This window comes from Stegostoma tigrinum, chromosome 38 (assembly GCF_030684315.1).
Source record: "Stegostoma tigrinum isolate sSteTig4 chromosome 38, sSteTig4.hap1, whole genome shotgun sequence".
Classification (NCBI taxonomy): Eukaryota; Metazoa; Chordata; class Chondrichthyes; order Orectolobiformes; family Stegostomatidae; genus Stegostoma; species Stegostoma tigrinum.
In genome coordinates, this window is record NC_081391.1 from 23,504,946 (window position 1) to 23,526,302 (window position 21,357).

At 47.4% G+C, this 21,357-nt stretch overlaps 1 protein-coding gene across 2 annotated transcripts in view; it reads left to right on the plus strand.

The window, feature by feature from the left end:
• cacna1ia (calcium voltage-gated channel subunit alpha1 Ia) overlaps nt 1-21,357 on the plus strand; it is a 203,400-nt gene that overhangs the window by 84,310 nt on the left and 97,733 nt on the right. For both annotated transcript variants that reach the window (XM_048521514.2, XM_048521511.2), the window contains exons 9-15: nt 1,880-2,031; nt 7,803-7,988; nt 8,455-8,572; nt 10,124-10,279; nt 11,540-11,630; nt 15,028-15,203; nt 19,459-19,899. In XM_048521514.2, the coding sequence (XP_048377471.1) occupies nt 1,880-2,031; nt 7,803-7,988; nt 8,455-8,572; nt 10,124-10,279; nt 11,540-11,630; nt 15,028-15,203; nt 19,459-19,899 (1,320 nt within the window). The remainder of the gene's footprint in view (nt 1-1,879; nt 2,032-7,802; nt 7,989-8,454; nt 8,573-10,123; nt 10,280-11,539; nt 11,631-15,027; nt 15,204-19,458; nt 19,900-21,357) is intronic.

Genomic DNA, 21,357 nt, shown 5'->3' on the forward strand with positions numbered 1-21,357 from the left:
AGCTGAGGTTCACACAGCAAGATCCCACATTAGCAGAAGTCAGATGAGGACAGTAATTGCCACATTTCTGCTGTTGTTTGTTGAGGAAGTGAGGGAAGGGGCTGAGTTAGCACAGTTGGTTGGACAGGTAGCTTGTGATAGAGTGTGATGCCAACATTTATTGTCCATCCCTAAATGCCTAGAGGGCAGTTAAGAGTCAATCACACTGTTGTGGATCTAGAGTCAATTGTAGAACGGAACAAGTGAGGAGTGAGCCAGATGGGTTTTTGTGAAATCAACAGTGGCACATTATGTTGGCTGCTTTTTTAAAATTTCATAGAATCCCTGCTGTGTGGAAACAGGCCCTTCAGCCCAACAAGTCCATACCGACCCTCAGAGTATCCCACCCAGACCTATCCCCATATAACCCACCTAATGTACACATCCCTGAACACTATGGGGCAATTTAGCCTGGTCAATCCAACTAACCTGCACATCTTTGGACTGTGAAAGGAAACCACAGCACCCGGAGGAAACCCACACAGACACAGGGAGAACATACAAACTCTGCACAGACAGTCAGCTGAGGGTGGGAATTGAACCCAGGTCCCTGGCGCTGTGAAGCAGCAGTGCTAACCATTGAGCCAAATTGAATTCAAATTGGACCACCTGCCAGGGTGGGGTTTGAACTGATGTCCTCAGAATAATAGCTAGGGGCTTTGGGTTACTAGACCGAGGACTACGCCATGGGTCACCACCTCTCCAAGTTCCACTGTGCTGAGAGCTAAGGGCCTGTTGATGACATCTTTGAATATTGTGTGGAATAAAGTACATTTGGAATTTGTAATTGGGAGGAAAGCTCAAAGAGCCAGTCACCTTAAAATTGAGTGAGGCTGGGATGTTGTTTGTGATGAGGAGATTGAAGAATTACAGTGAAGAAAAGGCTTACATTGTTTAGTTTAAGGAAGGGTTACTGCAATGATACAAACCCGATATGGGATATGGGCCAACCGTGGAATGTTGGCTGACCCTTAGAAGACAAAGGGTGGTAGTGGACGGAAAATATTCAACATGGTGCTCAGTTACGAGTGGAGTACCACAAGGAGGTGACTTGATAGAGATGTACAAAATGATCAGAGGTATAGATAGAACAGGCAGGCAGAGACATTTTCCTGGGGTAGAGGTAGCTATTACGAGGTGACATAGTTTTAAAGTGAATGGATGTAAATATAAGGGAGAGATCAGAGACAGGTTCTTTACTCAGAGAGTGGTTGGGGTGTGGAATGCATTGCCAGAGAGGGTAGTGGGGTCGGCCTCATTAGGGGCATTTAAGCAGGTATAGATAGGTATATGGATGATAGTAGAAGGTAGGGGAGGAGGTTAGATAGACCTTAGGATTAGGGTAAATGTTAGGCACAGCACTGAGGGCTGAAGGGCCTGTACTGTGCTGTGCTGTTCTATTTCTATGTTACTCCAAGTGCAATCAAGAAACTGGAGTTCAGAGCCCATCATGGAAGCTAACACTCACCCCAGACACAAACAAAAAGAAAAATCTCCACTATCAGACACAGACAATATGTCTCTGAGCAAGACTAATATAGGCCAAGGGCCATGTTGAAAGTAATTGAGGCTTTCTGTTCTTTCCAAGTATGTAAGACCATAAAAGACATAGCAGCAGAAGTAGGTCAATCAACCCATTGCATTTACTCTGCCATTCAGTGAGATCCTTGTTGAATGAGAGGATAATGGCTTGAGAAGTGAACTTTTGGCATCGTTTTTCATTGAAATAGGTCTGAAGTCTGACAGTTGGGTAAAGCCTATCCCTCAGCTTCATGAGCCAAATGAAATCTGCTCGTGCAACACAAATTCTCACCCAATTTCTCTCGTTCATTTCTTTCAGCCAGAGGAGTTGACCCATGTCTTGGAAATCAGCAATATCGTATTCACCAGCATGTTCGCCCTGGAAATGCTTCTCAAACTCACTGCATTTGGATTCTTCAACTACTTGAGAAATCCTTATAATATTTTTGACGGCATCATCGTCATCATCAGGTGGGCAATGGGCAGCGAAGGTGACATAGAATGTTCCCTGGGATTCATATAGTCATAATGTCATACAGCACAGAAACAGACCCTTCATTCCAGCTCGTCCATTCCGACTAAGTTTCCCAAACTTAATGAGGCCCATTTGCCTGCTTTTGGGCCATATCTCTCTAAATATTTCCTTTTCATGTCCAAATGCCTTTTAAATGTTGTGTCTGTACCCACATCTACTACTTCCTCTGGTAATAAAATGTGAGGCTGGATGAACACAGCAGGCCAAGCAGCATCTCAGGAGCACAAAAGCTGACGTTTCGGGCCTAGACCCTTCATCAGAGAGGGGGATGGGGTGAGGGTTCTGGAATAAATAGGGAGAGAGGGGGAGGCGGACCGAAGATGGAGAGTAAAGAAGATAGGTGGAGAGAGTGTAGGTGGGGAGGTAGGGAGGGGATAGGTCAGTCCAGGGAAGACGGACAGGTCAAGGAGGTGGGATGAGGTTAGTAGGTAGATGGGGGTGCGGCTTGGGGTGGGAGGAAGGGATGGGTGAGAGGAAGAACCGGTTAGGGAGGCAGAGACAGGTTGGACTGGTTTTGGGATGCAGTGGGTGGGGGGGAAGAACTGGGCTGGTTGTGTGGTGCAGTGGGGGGAGGGGACGAACTGGGCTGGTTTAGGGATGCAGTAGGGGAAGGGGAGATTTTGAAACTGGTGAAGTCCACATTGATACCATATGGCTGCAGGGTTCCCAGGCGGAATATGAGTTGCTGTTCCTGCAACCTTCGGGTGGCATCATTGTGGCAGTGCAGGAGGCCCATGATGGACATGTCATCTAGAGAATGGGAGGGGGAGTGGAAATGGTTTGCGACTGGGAGGTGCAGTTGTTTGTTGCGAACTGAGCGGAGGTGTTCTGCAAAGCAGTACCCAAGCCTCCGCTTGGTTTCCCCAATGTAGAGGAAGCCGCACCGGGTACAGTGGATGCAGTATACCACATTGGCAGATGTGCAGGTGAACCTCTGCTTAATATGGAATGTCATCTTGGGGCCTGGGATGGGGGTGAGGGAGGAGGTGTGGGGACAAGTGTAGCATTTCCTGCGGTTGCAGGGGAAGGTGCCGAGTGTGGTGGGGTTGGAGGGCAGTGTGGAGCGAACAAGGGAGTCACGGAGAGAGTGGTGTCTCCGGAAAGCTGACAGGGGAGGGGATGGAAAAATGTCTTGGGTGGTGGGGTCGGATTGTAAATGGCGGAAGTGTCGGAGGATAATGCGTTGTATCCGGAGGTTGGTAGGGTGGTGTGTGAGAACGAGGGGGATCCTCTTGGGGCGGTTGTGGCGGGGGCGGGGTGTGAGGGATGTGTTGCGAGATCCGGAGGTTGGTAGGGTGGTGTGTGAGAACGAGGGGGATCCTCTTGGGGCGGTTGTGGCGGGGGCGAGGTGTGAGGGATGTGTTGCGGGATATCGCAACACATCCCTCACACCCCGCCCCCGCCACAACCGCCCCAAGAGGATCCCCCTCGTTCTCACACACCACCCTACCAACCTCCGGATACAACGCATTATCCTCCGACACTTCCGCCATTTACAATCCGACCCCACCACCCAAGACATTTTTCCATCCCCTCCCCTGTCAGCTTTCCGGAGAGACCACTCTCTCCGTGACTCCCTTGTTCGCTCCACACTGCCCTCCAACCCCACCACACCCGGCACCTTCCCCTGCAACCGCAGGAAATGCTACACTTGTCCCCACACCTCCTCCCTCACCCCCATCCCAGGCCCCAAGATGACATTCCACATTAAGCAGAGGTTCACCTGCACATCTGCCAATGTGGTATACTGCATCCACTGTACCCGGTGCGGCTTCCTCTACATTGGGGAAACCAAGCGGAGGCTTGGGGACCGCTTTGCAGAACACCTCCGCTCAGTTCGCAACAAACAACTGCACCTCCCAGTCGCAAACCATTTCCACTCCCCCTCCCATTCTCTAGATGACATGTCCATCATGGGCCTCCTGCACTGCCACAATGATGCCACCCGAAGGTTGCAGGAACAGCAACTCATATTCCGCCTGGGAACCCTGCAGCCATATGGTATCAATGTGGACTTCACCAGTTTCAAAATCTCCCCTTCCCCTACTGCATCCCTAAACCAGCCCAGTTCGTCCCCTCCCCCCACTGCACCACACAACCAGCCCTGTTCTTCCCCCCCACCCACTGCATCCCAAAACCAGTCCAACCTGTCTCTGCCTCCCTAACCTGTTCTTCCTCTCACCCATCCCTTCCTCCCACCCCAAGCCGCACCCCCATCTACCTACTAACCTCATCCCACCTCCTTGACCTGTCCGTCTTCCCTGGACTGACCTATCCCCTCCCTGCCTCCCCACCTACACTCTCTCCACCTATCTTCTTTACTCTCCATCTTCGGTCCGCCTCCCCCTCTCTCCCTATTTATTCCAATTCCCTCTCCCCATCCCCCTCTCTGATGAAGGGTCTAGGCCCGAAACGTCAGCTTTTGTGCTCCTGAGATGCTGCTGGGCCTGCTGTGTTCATCCAGCCTCACATTTTATTATCTTGGAATTCTCCAGCATCTGCAGTTCCCATTATCTCTGATACTTCCTCTGGTAGTTCATTTCAAAGCACATAGGAACCCTAGGACACCACCCCCCCCCATAAACATTCAGTGTGGCCCACCCTCAGCAAGTACCTGGAGGGACATTGTCATGGTGGGTGATTAGCACCCGTGCTGGTGGTAAGCGAATACTGTGTCGAGTAAGTGAATACACACTCCAAAGATGGTGCCCCTCCCTTTCCTTCTTGCTATTTCTAAAACTTAAAAAAAACAACCGTCCCACTCCCGCCTGCCTGCCAACACCAATCCTATAACGGCATGGGCAGCGTAATTGTGGGGCCTGTTAAGCTATTCATTTTTTACATTCAGATGCATTAATTTATTTAACTATAGGGGTGATGCCACTGATTTTGGGAACTGCCCATTCTGCATTACACGAGAGTGAGCTTGGGCAGGAGAGGTTGGGTTGGGAAGCTGCTGGGGTCTGTTTGACATGCACCCACACTCCCCCAACCCCACCTCGCATCTCGATTTTAAAAAAAACCACCTTACGTTCATTCACGCCATCACATCAGTGCAAAATTTACAGTTGAGTGGGTGTTCCAAATCAGCCTCCTCCAGTGTTCCCCAACATCGCAGATTCCTGCCTTCAGCCAATTCGATTCACTCTGCGTGAAATTAAGAAACAACCAAAGTTCCTGGATGCTGCAGAGGTTGACAGGTTCCACAATAGTACTGAAGAGATGTGCCACAGAACAAACTGTTCCAGTACAGCAACAACATTGGCATCTACCCAGCAATGTGAGCAACTGCCCAGGTATGCCATGTTCACGAGAAAATCCAACTCAGCCAATAACGATTGCATCAGCCGACTTATCATCAGTAAATAGATGGAAGGCGTCATTTTGTTTATTTGTCCTATTTTTCTAATCAGTCTGTTCAGAGACGTTACTACAGCAGCACGTGGGACTTGAATGTGGGCCTCCCAGTCCAGGGGTTGGGACACTACCACGACTCCACAAGAAGCCTCACAGAAGGTGCCATCAACAGTACTGTCAACAAACAGCAGCTGCTTCGAAATAACCTGCTCAGTGACACCCAGCTTAGGTCCTGCCCGGGCCCCTCAGCTCCCGAGCTCAGTCTTGATCCAATACCAGAGTAATGGGAATTAGAGGAAATCTCACGGCTGTACCTGACATGTAGGAAGGAAGATGGTCATGGTTGTTAGAGGTCATTCATCTCAGCTCCAAGACATCTCTTCAGGAATTCCTCAGGGTAGTGTCCTAGGCCCAACAATCTTCAACTGTTTCATCAATGACCTTCCCTCCATCATAGGGTCAGAAATAGGGATGTTCACCAATGATTGTACAACGTTCAGCACCATTTGTGACTCCTCAGATACTGAAGCAGTCCGTGTTCAAATGTAACAAGACCTGGACAACATCCAGGCTTAGGCTGAAGAGTGTAAATAACATTCATACCACACAATTGCTGGGCCATCTCCAACAAGAGAGATTCTAACCATTGTCTCTTGACATTCAGTAGCATTACCATCACCGAATCCCTCACTATTTACCATTGACCAGAAACTGAAATGGACTCGCCACATAAACACAGTGTCTACAACAACAGATCAGAAACTAAGAACACTGCAATGATTAACTCACCTCCCAACTCCCCAAAGCCTGCCCACTATCTACAAGGCACAAGTCAGGAGTGTGATGGAGTACTCCCCACTTGCCTGGATGGGTGCATTTCCAACAACACTCAAAAAGCTTGACACCGTCCAGGACAAAGCAATCGCTTGATTAGCACCACATCTTGCACCTTTAACATTAACTGCCTACACGTCCGATAGACAGTAACCACAGTCTATACCATCTACAGATGCACTGCAGAAAATCACCAAGGCTCCCTTGATAGCCCCTTCAGAATACCACAATCTCCTCCATCTAGAAGGACAAGGGTAGTGAAACATGGGAACACCATCCCCCTGTAAGATCCCCTCCAAGCCACTCATCATCCTGATTGGGAAATAGATCGCTGTTCCTTCACTGTGGTTGGGTCAAAATCCTGGAATTCCCTTCCTAAGGCATTGTGGATCTCCCCACAGCACATGGACTGCAGCGGTTCAACAAGACAGCTCACCCCCACCTTCTGAAGGGCAACCAGGGACGGGCAATAAATGCCGGCCCAGCCAACAACACGCACATCCCAAAGATGAATTTTTAAAAAGACTCACTTTCGCACACGTTCTCACACACACTCACTCTCACGTTCTCATGCACTCTTCCACACTCTCTCACACACTGTCAATCACACTCTCTCACTCACACTCTCATTCTTGCACACTTTCACACATAAAAGATTGATCTACCCTTTTATAAATACACAGCCCTTCAAATTGAGCTCCGATCTGTTTTGTTACATGTATTATAGGATTTCAATGGAGAGGGGGTGGTGATAGCACTCTCTGATCCTGTACACTGACTGCCAGGGTCACTGCTTTGCTGAAAGTCTTTCTCTCAATGCAACGAATTTTGCGGGAGTCTTTTACAGATTGCATTCAGAATCCAATCATACAGTTTTTAAAAGCTGTACTTATGCAGTTCAGGGAACATCCTAAAGCACTTTACATCCAACCTGCATTTAGAGGTTTGGTCAACCTCATAATGTAGAAAAGACTGCAGCCAATTTAACTACAGCAAGAGAAGACGGGAACTGCAGATGCTCGAGAATCCGAGATAACACGGCATGGGGCTGGATGAACACAGCAGGCCAAGCAGCATCAGAGGAGCAGAAAAGCTGATGTTTCAGGCCTAGACCTTTCATCAGAAAAGCTTTTCTGATGAAGGGTCTAGGCTTGAAACGTCAGCTTTCCTGCTCCTGAGATGCTGCTTGGCCTGCTGTGTTCATCCAGCTCCACACCTTGTTATCTAAGTACAGCAAGATCCCACTAGCAGCACTGCATTATAACGACCAGGTCATGAGTCCTAATGACACAGGCTGTGGGATAAATTTTGGTCAGGGTACTGTGTTCTCATCTAGACAGTCAGCGATAATGAAACTGGAGCCAGGTTTCCCTTAATTTGTGGAGTGGGGCTCACACTATGGCTTCGATAGATCCCTTAGCATCTGTTATAAATAGCGTGTCCACCGACATGTAACATTCTCAGTCATGTGGGAAACAGTTGGCTGTGTTTCTGACGGGAGTCTTTCTCTGTGCAGCGTCTGCGAGATCATTGGTCAGTCAGACGGGGGCCTGTCAGTCTTACGGACCTTCCGTCTGCTCCGGGTGCTGAAGTTGGTCAGGTTCATGCCAGCTCTCCGCCGTCAGCTCGTCGTCCTAATGAAGACCATGGACAATGTTGCCACCTTCTGCATGCTGCTGATGCTCTTCATCTTCATCTTCAGGTAGGCCAGAGTGACCCAAATCCTCACACTTCCCTTCCAGGGTCAGCATGCCTCATTGACTGTGAATTGGCTTGACCATTGGCAAATTTGGCCACGTTTCCATGACGATGCACTGCGGTGAGCCCAACACAGGGGGTTAAAAGATGTTTCCTATCAGCATAAAGCAACATCAAACTTCACAAAACATTAGATTGGGAATTATAAGTGCGCATTAGGATCCAAGAAAGTTCAGTGTAGCTGCATGATTGAATATGAAGGTTATGTGAGAAAATAAAGCAAATTGCTTTGACTGTTGGACACCCATCTGCACACTTCAGGGAATGAGAAGCAAGTGCTTTAATTGACTAAATGAAGAAGGGAGCAGATGGGGTTGATTTTAATCTACAAAGAATTTAGTTGTACTTAATCGTCTCGATTTCTTGCTGAAATGAACTTTAACACACTGCCCATCTCTCCTTTTCTCAAGCATTCTGGGAATGCACATATTCGGTTGCAAATTTAGCCTGAAGACCGATGGTGGGGACACAGTTCCCGACAGGAAGAACTTTGACTCACTTCTCTGGGCTATTGTCACAGTTTTTCAGGTCAGTGTCCTGAACAGTAGGTGCCTGCTTCTTGGGTAGCCACCGGGAACTTGGTAAAAGTAAACTAGCAGCTGGTTGCATTTCTGTAGATTAATTAAAGGAAATCAGGTAGGACAGATCATTTGATCATAAGGTGCAGGAGCAGAAGTAGGCCATTCAGTCCATTGAATCTGCTCACCATTCATAGAATCATAGAGTCCTAGAGATGGAAACAGATACTTGAATCCAACTCATCCCTACCAATCAGATATCCTAAATTAATCTAGTCCCATTCGTCAGAATTTGGCCCATATCCCCCTAAACCCTCCCTATTCATATACCCATCCAGGTGCCTTTTAAATGCTGTAACTGTACCAGCCCCGACCACTTCCTCTGGCAGCTCCTTCCATACACGTACCACCCTCTGTGTGAAAAGGTTGCCGGTCTTATATCTTTCCCCTCTCACCTTAAAGCCATGCCTTCTAGTTTTGGACTCCCCTACACTGGGCTATTCACCCTATCCATGCCCCTCATAATGTTATAAACCTGTGGAAGGTCAGACCTCAGCCTCTGATGGTCCAGGGAAAATAGCCCCAGGTTATCATCCACTGCCTAAAAGTCAAACACTCTAACCCTGGCAACGTCCTTAGAAGTCTGTCCTGAACCCTTTCGAGTTTAACATCATCTTTCCTATAGCAGGGAGACCAGAATTGAGCGCAGTATTCCAAAAGTGGCTTTACTAATGTCCTGTACTGCCGCAACATGACCTCCCAACTCCTATATTCAACGCACTGACCAACAAAGGCAAGCGTATCAAATGCCTTCTTCAATGAGATGCTAATGAACTCTATTAAAAATAATAAATCCCAACTACTGCAGCAGATATACTCAAATGCAATTCAAAACAAGGTATTGTCACAGGCCAGTGAAACAGAGAGGAGGGCCCTCAGTCCCCTCCCTTCTGGTGAGCCTCCTTATCTCTGGCTATTCCTGCTGGAGGAATCAACTACCTAATGCCAGTTTCAGTGATCTTAATATAAATTAGTTCCTCAACAATTATTTTTCTCTTAAATGTACTCCTGGGATGTTGGCAAAGTAGGGTGTGTCCTGGGGCAGGGCAGTAGCTCATGCTAGGGAACTGGGTTCAATTCCAGCCTCGGGGGACTGTCTGTGTGGAGTTGGCACATTCTCCCCGTGTCTGCATGGGTTTCCTCCACAGTCCAAAGATGTGCAGGTTAGGGTGGATTGGCCGTGCTAAATTGCCCCACAGTGTCCAGGGATGTGCAGATTAGGGTGGGTTAGCTGTGGGAAATGTAGGGTTACAGGGATAGGGTTGGGGAGGGAGTGGGGTGAGCCTGGCTGAGATGCCCTTCAGAGAGTCAGTGTGGACTTGTTGGGTCAAATGGCCTGTTTCCACACTGTGGAGATTCTACGACTTTGACCATATTTCACATCATGTGACAGTCTCTGGTTGAATAGTGAGTGCACTGTGACAATCTCCTCCATGTCTTGGAAAGGAAACTTGAAGCTTTGTGCTTGTCACAAACCCTCTCCCCTCCCACCCACCCACAGATTCTGACCCAAGAGGACTGGAATGTTGTGCTTTATAACGGGATGGCCTCCACTTCACCCTGGGCCGCCTTGTATTTTGTGGCCCTGATGACCTTTGGCAATTACGTGCTCTTTAACCTGCTGGTCGCCATCCTGGTCGAGGGTTTTCAGGCTGAGGTAAGTGTCCACCATCTTTCCCTTTCTCACCAAGTTCACTCGGGCCACAGCTTTCAGGGAGCTGCTTGTGTTCGGGATTTGCTCCCTGCCAACTGCAGATTCACCGGGATCAGGACAGTAATCTCCTCTCTCCACTAGCCATCAGCTTCCTTCAGCAGGTCGATCCAAATGCTCTTGTCCCAGCTCCCTGATGAAGGCTCTAGGCCCGAAACGTCAGCTTTTGCGCTCCTGAGATGCTGCTTGGCCTGCTGTGTTCATCCAGCCTCACATTTTATTATCTTGGAATTCTCCAGCATCTGCAGTTCCCATTATCTCTGTCCCAGCTCCTTCTGGGCGACACAGTGGCTCGGTGATTAGCACTGCAGTTCACAGCGCCAGGGACCCATGTTCAATTCCACCCACGGGTAACTATCTGTGCGGAGTTTGCACATTATCCCCGTGTCTGCGTGGGTTTCCTCCGGGTGCTCCAGTTTCCTCCCACAGTCAAAAGATGCGCAGGTTAGGGTGGATTGGCCATGCTAAATTGTCCCATAGTGTCCAGTGATGTGCAAGCTAGGTGGGTTAGCCATGGGAAATACAGGGTTACAGGGACAGGGTAGGGAACTGGGTCCGGGTGAGATGCTCTTCAGAAGGTCAGTGTGGATTCAATGAGTCGAGTGGCCTGCTTCCACACTGTAGGGATTGTATGCAATAGCCATTTAAAGGGGTACCGTATAGAATGTTGCCTCCCCGTTCAATGGAAAATCTTTGTGCGTATCCTGATGAGCCGAGGGTAAAAAGCTGAAACAAAATGGGTCTTGGTTGAGCAATGCTCAGGGCAGAGCTGCAGAAGAAAGAACATGAATTTCTATAGCACCTGCAACAGCCGAAGCACTTCATGGCCAGCTAGGCCAATTTTAGTCACTTGAAATTTTGGGGAAGGGTGGCAGCCAAAATGTGCACAGCAAGATCCCACGAGCAGCAGTGCAATAATGACAAGAGCGCTCTTGATGGAGGGAATAAATACCGGCCTCCAGAATCGAATATGCCCCAGTGGTCACAGTCGGGGAATAGATTCCTCAGGTTAGAGTTCAGAGATGATATTGTAGAGGGTAGTTCACAGTGTATCAGACCACTGAGCGACTCACCTTACAGAGCTTGACTGATTGTGTTGTAGTTGATACTTTAAAGCGGTTCTCTAAGATGACAAAGCTCGAGGTTTGTTCCCATTCTCACCTCAAATCACAGGTTCAATTTTCTTCCACTGTACTTGCACGTCAGGGAGATGCCAACAAGTCAGACTCGGAGGAAGAACAAACTTCAACAAATTTTGAAGACTATGAAAAGATCAAAGAAATGCATTACTTATCAGGTACGGAACAAAACATAAACTTTCAGAAGACTGTGCAAACGTGTTCCATTTGTGAAGGAGATGTTCACAGTGGTTTTGGTGAATTAGATCAGGAGGAACTATTTCCAGAGACAGAGGAAATCTGTAAACAACTGGACACAGGTTGAAGGCAATTGACAAAAGAACCAAAGGATTTGGGGAAATGAGAAAACATTCTCTTGTAGTGTGGAAAAGGATTCATCTTTTGAAGCTTTTCCTCTTGTGTTCATCAAGGTAACTTGCAAGAATACCCATCCCAGGGGGAAATCAACAGTTGAACTATATGAGAGGAGATTGCTGATGGGTTGGCAAGTGGAGTGTGACTAGTAGAGGTTTTGTCATGAAGGCTGCGCTATTATCATGCAGTCATAGAGGTGTAGAGCACGGAAACTGACCCTTCTGTCCAACTTGTCCATGCCGACCAGATATCCTAAATTAATCTAATGCCACTTGCCAGCATTTGGTCCATATCCCACTAAACCCTTCCTATTCATGTACCCATCCAGATGCCTTTTAAATGCTGTAATTGTACCAGCCTCCCCCACTTCCTCTGGCAGCTCATTCCATACACGCACCACCCTCTGCGTGAAAAAGCTGCCACTTAGGTCCCTTTTAAATCTTTCCCCTCTCCCCTTAAATCTATGCCCCTCCAGTTTTGGACTCCCCTACCCTGGGGTAAAGACTTTGGTTCACCCTATCCATGCCCCTCATGATTTTATAAACCTCTATAAGGTCATGCCTCAGTCTCTGACGCTCCAGGGAAAATAGTCCCAGCCTATTCAGCCTCTCCCTGTAGCTCAAACCCTCCAACCCTGGCAACATCCCTGTAAATCTTTTCAGAACCCTTTCAAGTTTCACAACATCCTTCCGTAACTAGTTAAGGATGATTGATAATTAACTGTCAGCCTTGATTTAAAAGTGAAACCAAACTAGTTGATTCTGATTGGTGAAAGTAGTTTTTAATTCATTCACGGGATGAGGGCGTCACTGGCCAGGCAGCTTTTATTGCCCATTCCTAATTACCCAGAGGGCAGTTAAGAGTCAGCCATACTGCTGTGGGCCTGGAGTCATATGTAGGGTAAACCAGGTAAGGATGGCAGTTTCCCTCCCCAAAGGGCATTAGATGGATTTTTCCAACAATCGACAATGGATTCATGGCCATCATTAGACTCTTAATTCCAGATTGTTTTTATTGAATCTGCTGTGGTGGGATTCAAACCCAAGTTGCTGGGTTAATGGTTCAGCTATAATACCATTTATCATTTTTCCAAGAAATTAACCAGTAAAAGGTTGTTACTTATTTTGTGGAGATGAAACACACACAGTGTGGTCATGTTCTTTCTGTCTGCAAGAAGTTCCCAGTTTTAATGTATGTAGCTACAGTGTATCCAAGTACACTCCACTACAAGGCCAACAGACAAGCCACAGCTTGTAGTTCTCTGCACATTTAGGATTATCCAGCAAATGTCCAAATGCAGAATCACAGGTGTTGGTCATGGTGTTAAAGGTTTTGCAAGCATGGGCTGCTTGGGTATATTCAGCACCTTAGTTATTGCAAACAGCTGAAGTGAGATACTGTTTGATACAATCACCCAGTCTTTGGGACATACGGTATCACACCAGCACTGAAACTCATGGAACATATATTCATTTGTGAGTTAGGCAGAAAATCATTTCCTTGGCTTGATGGCAGCATCCTGTCAGTGACAACCACTCACATTGCTCCTATGTAGTAGGAGAGTGAAAGAGCCATCTCCACCTGTTACTCAAACCAGTGAGATACATTCCACGGTAAACTGAAGCAAACTGGGCTCTATTCAGGGCCAATAGCTGTGGCTGAAAGTGAGTTTGTGCAAGGTCGACATAAGGGAAATGAGCTAATTGGGGTAACTATTATCCCACAGGATAGCTTTGCTGCCCTATTATAGCATCAAGCTTGCACAGTGAACAAACAGCTCAAGCCTTATTTACAAGATTTTCAATAAAACCAAGTTTATGGTGCATGAAATAGCAGGATTTCCAGAGCGTAGACTGCCCAGTGAAGGTAGGTTTGCGATGGGCAGTGATCGATTTCTTCACCAGGAATTTGAGAAAGGCAGCTCATTTCAACATTCATTCCGATGGTGAATTTGAACATGATACACAACTCATAAAGGCTTTTAATCTCCAAGTTAAATATAGCAAATGTCTCATGTACGTACTGGCAATATGCACAGAACCTAGGTGTCAATCCACTCCATCACTGATGGAGTTCAAGAATGATATTTGCAAGAAATGGGCCTAGCAGGAACCCCAGGGTAACACAATCTATTTTGGTATACATGGTGTCTGCCCTTTTTTATACAATATTAATGCAGGTTTTCTCCTTAAAATGGTGTACTTACTAATTATCCCGATGAGCGCAAGATGAAAATCTTCAATGAAATCCATTTCTCACCAATACCAAACGTATTTTTATGTAACCAATCTCTGCGGTCTCGGGCTTTTTTATTTGTTTCTTGATCAAGGGCGTCACTGGCTGGGTTTAGTGAGCTTGAGGGTATTTCAGAGGCTGTTAATAGTCAACCACATCACTGTGGGTCTGCAGTCACATGTAGGCCAGACCAGGTAAGTAAAACAGATTTCCTTCCCGAAAGGATATGACTGAACCCGGTGGATTTTTAATGATAATTTCACATCCACCATGACTGGGGCTAGCTTTGAATTCCAGATTTTATGAAATAGTTTAAATACCGTCAGCAGCTGGTTGTGATGGGATTTGAACTTGTGCCCCCAGCTCTCAAGGTTGGAGGACTACTGCACTATGCCATTGATTCCCACACACTGTGCTATCTGAAAGGGCAATTTCAACAGTCACTTTGAGAGGAGAATTGGATATATATTAGCAAGAGAAACAGAACAGGTACACGGGAATATAGCAAGGGAATGGGAGGAATTGGAAAGTTCCACCATAAAATACAATGGCCCCCTTTTTATGTGGTATGATTCCATGATAATTCACCCAATTTAAACTGTGTCTTTCACTGGTCAGGCCAAATCAGGTTTAGGCCATTTAGCCCATCAATTCCGTTCCATCATTCACAGAGATCGTGGCTGATCTGCTAATCCTTTGCCCCCAACCTCATTGATTAAAAGCTGTCTCTCTCAGGGTGTGTCTTGCGGATTTGTTTTAATCTACCAGTTCAGTCATTCCATATTTTAGCACATGTCTGGGCAGGTGGGACTTAGACTCAGGCCTTCTGGCCCAGAGATTGGGGCAGTGCCACTGTGCTATTACAACCCCGTACACTTTACTCTACCAATGGTTTCTGCCTGGTGCGTTAAATCCTGGGATAGTGTCTCATTGTTATTTCTCACCTTCCTTTTTTAATGAATGCAGAGCTGAAAGCCTGTTCGATTGCCATGACTCCCAACGGGCATTTGGATCTGTCTCCTCAGAATCAGTGCATAGGATCAAGGAGTTCACTACAACCGGAAAACCCTTACATCCCTGCGGAATCACGGAAAAGCAGCATGACTTCACTGACCCGTGTCAACTTTGACCAGAAGTCACTGGTAAGAACCTCATTTGGCAACTGCACAGTGACTTAGCCCAGAATGCATTGTTAGCTGTGTCCTTCGAGACGGAGTGCGACATGTGTGAAAATTACGAATTAATCTCTCACTGGGTCACCAAAAGGACGACACGGTGGCTCGGTGGTTAGCACTGCAGCCTCACAGCACCAGGGACCTGGATTCGATTCCAGCCGTGGGTGACTGTCTGTGTGGGGTTTGCACATTCTCCCCGAGCCTGCGTGGGTTCCCTCCGGGTGTTCCGGTTTCCTCCCACAGTCCAAAGATGTGCAGGTTAGGTGGATTGGCTGTGGGAAATTGCCCCACGGCATTCGGGGAGGTGTAGATTAGGTGGATTATAGGGATGGGTCGGAGATCCGGTGTTGAGCTGAAGGGCCTGTTTCCACACTGCAGGGATTCTATATTTTTAAAAAATAGCCAACTCAAATCAGACATGTTGCAGGAAGCTTCACCTCATCTAGCACAGACTCAATGGGCCAAAGAGCTTTTCATTATGTCGCAGACTTTTGTGAATCTATGACCTCCAACTGCCCCACCCCTCATCCTCACTGCCATTGGTTGCGCAACATGTCCATTATCCTGGCATTTTGCCCTCCCATCCAATCAGAAAGCCAACAAGCTCTTCATTATTGGTTCTGATGGTTCCTGACTCTCAGGAAAACCAGGATTCAGTCACAAACCCCTTCTACCAAAACAGTTTTAAAGTTCCCCTCCAAGCCACTCACCATCCTGACTTGGAAATAATTCATTGTCCCTTCACTGTCACTGGTTCAAAATCCTGGAATTCCCTCCCCAGTGGCATTGTGGGCCTACCTACAGCACAAGGACTGCAGCGGTTCAAAAAGGCAGCTCACCACTATCTTCCCAAGGGGCAACTAGGGACATGCAATAAAAGTTGCCCTGGTAGCATCCCAGGAATGTATAAGGAGAAATGGTTCTCACCCTAATGCAAAGCCAATGATTGACAGGTAACAAATGATGAACTTTCACAGTGATGCATGGCATGGTCGAACAGCCAAACAACCTCACATGAAAACAAGGTATTCTGGGCAAGAAAAAGAAAACATTTGCCTTTAGCTGCTTTCAATCCTCAGGAGGTGCGAACTGCAGGAACACAGTGCCAGGCTGGTCGATTTTAACCCTGCCCATCGAGTAACAACCGAAATAGTGGCATATTGCAAAGAAGGCAAAATATTTATTGGTTTGCAATTCAATTATCTCCTGACATTTTGATCTGCAAGCTTCCATTTGTGAGAGGGAAGCCTCACAAACTGGAATCGCATTCAGTTAAATAGATGTTGATACCGTTTTAACAGGGGGTTAGGGTAAAGTGAGAGTTAGCATTAGGGCTAGGATGAGGTTTGGGTTAGGATGATGGTGAGAGTGAGGGTTAGAATGAGAGCTAGGGTTCAGGTGAGGGTTAGGGTCAGGGTGAAGGTTAGGGTTAGGTTTAGAGTGAGAGATAGGGTGAGGGTAAGGGTTAGGATGAGGATAAGGGTGAGGATTAGAGTTAGGGTTGGGGTATGGGTTAGGTTGAGTGTTACGGTTAGGGTGAGGGTTAGGGAGAGGTTGAGGGTTAGGCTCAGGGCTAGATTTAGGGCACAGGGCTAAGGCTAGGTTTATGGTTAAGGTGAGGGTTAGGGTTAGGGTTAGGGCGATAAGGGTGATGGTTAAGGTTAATTTAAGGGTTAGTGGTAGGGCTAGGGTTGGATTGAGAATTAGCGTGAGAGTTAGGGTGTGGCTTAGGGTGAGGATGAGGGTGTGGGTTAGGGTGAGGATGTGGGTTAGGGTTAGGCTAGTCAACTGAGCCACATGGTGATTGTTAGACATTATAACCCTATCGCAGCTATACCCTTTGGCAATGGCATGTTGTCACTCATGATGTCCCTTTCTAATGAGAGAGTAGCCCTCGATCCTATGAGCCTTTGGAGGTTTTTAACAGATTCCACTCCTGTGACTTGAACACAGACTCACTCTGTAGGACAGGGCTCAGGGAACACTGCGCTGCTAAGCTTCAGGTGACCAGTGCCCAGCCAATGTCAATGGCCCCTTGGCGCACTCAGCCGTGAAGGGAGGGCACAGGGACCTCTGGTCCCAGGCCCCAATCTCCATTTTTCCCTCAGCCCACATACGACCAGCTCATCGCATTATCATCCTCAGCACAAAGCAGTCTGTAACATTTTCCCCCATAACGGCAGTCACAGGGGTATTTTACATCATTCCTTTATGGTTAAGTGAACCTTTTTGAAAGTAATTTACCACATCGCCGTGCCATCACATCCCGAGACAGATCTCTGAGGAAGTGGCACTAACGCTGTGCCAGAGGTCCTTTACAGTTAATCATTACAAATGACAAAAACAAAGTCCGTTTTCCCTCCTGCCTTTCACACTCACTCTATGGCAATTATATTCTGTGTGCACTTTGCAATACAGAATGACACAGTTTCCAATTTGTGCACAGCAAGGTCCCACAAGCGACCACAAGGTAATAACCAGATAATTTGTTTGTCAGTAATGGTGGTTGAGATGTAGCTTTTGGCCAGGGGCAACAGAGAGCAGTCCCGTGCTGTTCTTTACATTAGTAGCTGAGGGACTATGCCAGAAGATTGACAGGGTCATAGAGTTTTACAGTATAGAAAGAGGCCCTTCAGCTCATCATGTCTGCACTGATCATTAAAATCCATCTATTCAAATCCCATTTTCCAACACTTGGCCTTTAGACTTAGATTCCAAGGCAATTCAAGTGCTTATCTAATCACTTCTTAAATGTCTCCATGGTTCCTGCCTTTATCACCCTTTCTGGCAACGAGGTCCATATGACCACCACCGTCTGGGTAAGAAATAATTTTCTCAAATTCCCTCTAAACCTCCTGCTCCTTACCTTAAAACCTGGTTACTGACCCCTCTACTAAAGGGAATCATTTCTCCCTATTCGCCCTGTCCACATCCTTTATACTTCTGTACATTTTGGCCAGATCCCCCTCGGCCTTCTGTGTCGTAAGGAAAACAGCCCAAACCTATCCAGCCTCTGCACTGCTGAATCACTCCATCCCAGGCAACACCCTGGCATCTCCTCTGCACGCCGTCCACTGCATTCACATCCTTCCTATAGAGTAATGACCAGAACAAGACACAGCGCTCCAGCTCTGGCCTAACTAACATCTTATACGAGCCCATCATAACACGTCTGTTCTTTTAGTACCTCAACTAATAAAGGCAGGTATCCCATATCCTTGCTAATCTCCTGATCTACCTGTTCCTAAATCCTTCAAGGATCTGTGGAACGGAATAGTGGCTAAAATGATATGAATGCTCAAAAGCTCCATGGACAGGCTAGAAGGATCGAGTTTATGTTTGTTCAACCTCAGAGGATTAAGGACCAATCTGATTGAGGAGCTGATTGAAGGGTATGAGGAGGTAGAAAGGGGGAAACTATTTCCCCTAATGTGGGGAAGGTGGAACTTTCACCTTTGAACCAGGTCCTACTCGAGGTGATATCAGGAAGCAATTCCTCACACAGAGGTGTGTTTCCAATGTCGGTTTTCCACATGCCTTCTGAACAATCCGCTCCACTTCCTTTGAGGTTCTGTGGATACATACACCAATGATCCTCTGATCATTCTGTACTCAGGAGGGTCCTGCTATTCATCATCTGCTCTCATTCCTTGCCACTTCTCCCAAAAATGTCTCCTTGGTCCTCCAGTTAATGTCTCATCTGAAAGACAGAGTGCAGTGTTTCCTCAGTACAGCTTTAGGAGTGTCACCCCACTCAAACCTATCCCTGAGCTAGCCTTTGAATCTCTGCAGCCTGCTGTCAGGGGCTGGCCAGTCATATGACCGAGTGAAACAGGCCAAGGGACCTTGGCCAATCCCCCTGCGCATCCTCCCAGTGTGACAGTCAGGTGGTGATGACGCCCCCACCCGACCTGACAGTCACATGTGTGGAGCAATAGGAGATGAGGGAGATGTTTTAATGGATATTTACTGGGAGACAATCATGGTGATGACCTCCCCTTGCCCCATATGTGACAGGTGGTGATGACCAAACACCCCATGTGACAGCTGCTGATACCCCTGACCCCCTGCTCCCATGTGACGGGTGGCGATGACCCATGACACCCTGCCCCATGTGATAGATGGTGATGACCCCTGACTCCCTGCCCCATGTGATAGATGGTGATGACCCCTGACTCTCTGCTCCCACCGTGGTGATGACTGTTTATTTTGTTCTTTGCAGTCAAGCCGGCGAAGCTCTCACTATGTACCATGGGGCGCTGGCAGTAATTGGGGCAGCCGGAGGACCAGCTGGGGCAGCGTAGGCCGAGCCTCGAGCCTGAAACACAAGCCTCTCTCCGGGGAACATGAGGCCCTCCTTGCGGGCGACAGGCAAAGAATCTCCTCGACCTCTGATGACCCCAGAGACGCCCGTCCCGAGGAGGCTGCCAGCTCCAACCCACTGCTTCGTCGGGCACTATCGCTGGACACCAAAGGTTCAGGGGACTTGCCGGAACTCCTCCAGGTCCCCGCTGTGCAGCCCGTGCCCAGGAAGAACAGCATAGCGACGGTTACCTTGGAGCGTAGGGACTGTAATGGCAAGGGCCCACATATTGTGAAGGAAATCTTCCCAAAGATGAACAACAGGAAAGACCGGGGCGTTTATGATGAGGAAATCGACTATGTGAGTTGACAAACGATTTCCCATATGTTTTACCATCTCATAAAATCATAAAACGCAGAAGTTATGGAAAAAGATAGGACAGGTCCTAGAGTTAAGGTGCTAAACTGGAGCAGAACCAATTTTGAGACCATTAGGCAGGATATATCAGAAGTCTATTGAGTGAGATCACAAGGTGTAGAGCTGGATGAACACAGCATGCCAAGCAGCGTCAGAGGAGCAGGAAGGCTTATGTTTCAGGCCGAGACCTTTCTATTGGGTGAGTATGTTTGAAGGAAAAGGAACAACATGCAAATGAGGGGCTTCTAAAAGTGTGACACCTAGAATCCAGGGACAATATGGCCCTTTTAGGGCAAAGGAAAAAACTGGCAGGTTTAGGGATCCTAGGCTGATGAGGGACATTGAGGCTCTGGTCAGGAGAAAGAAGGTGGAATACATTAGGTTTAAGCCATTGGGGTCAAGTGACTCCACAGATGACTATAAAAAGTCAGGGAGCATACTTAAGAGGAAAATCAGAAGAGCAAAAAGAGGTATGAGATGGATCTAGCTGAGAAGGTTAAAGATAATCCCAAGAGGTTCTACAGCTATATTAAGAGTAAAATTGTGGCTCGGGAGAGAATAGGTCTCCTTAAGGATCAGCATGGCCGTCTATGTGTGGAGTCACAGTAGATGAGGGAGATATTTTGATGAATATTTAGTGTTTACTGAGGAGAGAATCATGGATGCTAAGGAGACAAGGGAAACAAGCGGGGATGTTTTGGACTACATACATATTACCAGAGAGGAGGTGTTTGCAGCTCGAAAGCACATTAAGTTGGATAAATCCCCCGGGCCTGATCAAGTCCATCTTCAGAGATTGTGGGAGGCTGGGGAAGAAACTGCAGAGGCTCTTGCAGAGATTTTTGCTTCATCTTTAGCCAGTGGTGAATTTCTGGGAGACTGGAGGGTGGCTAATCTTGTTCCATTGTTTAAGAAAAGTAGTAAAGACAAGCCAGGGAACTACAGGCCAATGAGCCTGACATCAGTGGTAGGCAAGTTATTGGAGAGGATAGTGAGGCACTGGACCAACCAACATTTGGATAGTCAAGATCTGATTAGGGAGAGTCAGCATGGATTTGTGTGCGGGAAGTCATGTCTGATAAATCTTTTAGAGCTTTTCATAGAGGTAACCAAGAGGGTGGATGAGGGTAGGACAGTGGATCTTGTTTGTACAGTAAGGGCTTTGACAAGGTCCTACACAGTAGGCTGGTCATGAAGGTTAAGCTGCATGGGATCCAGGGAGAGCTGGCTAATTTGATTCAAAATAGGCTCAATGGTAGGAAGCAGAGGCTGATGTTTGAAGCTTGTTTCTTGCACTGGAGGCCTGTGACTAGTGGTGTGCCACAGGGGTCAGTGCTCGGACCTTTGTCATTTGTTATTTACAGAAATGATCTGGATGTGAATGTACAAGGCATGATTAGT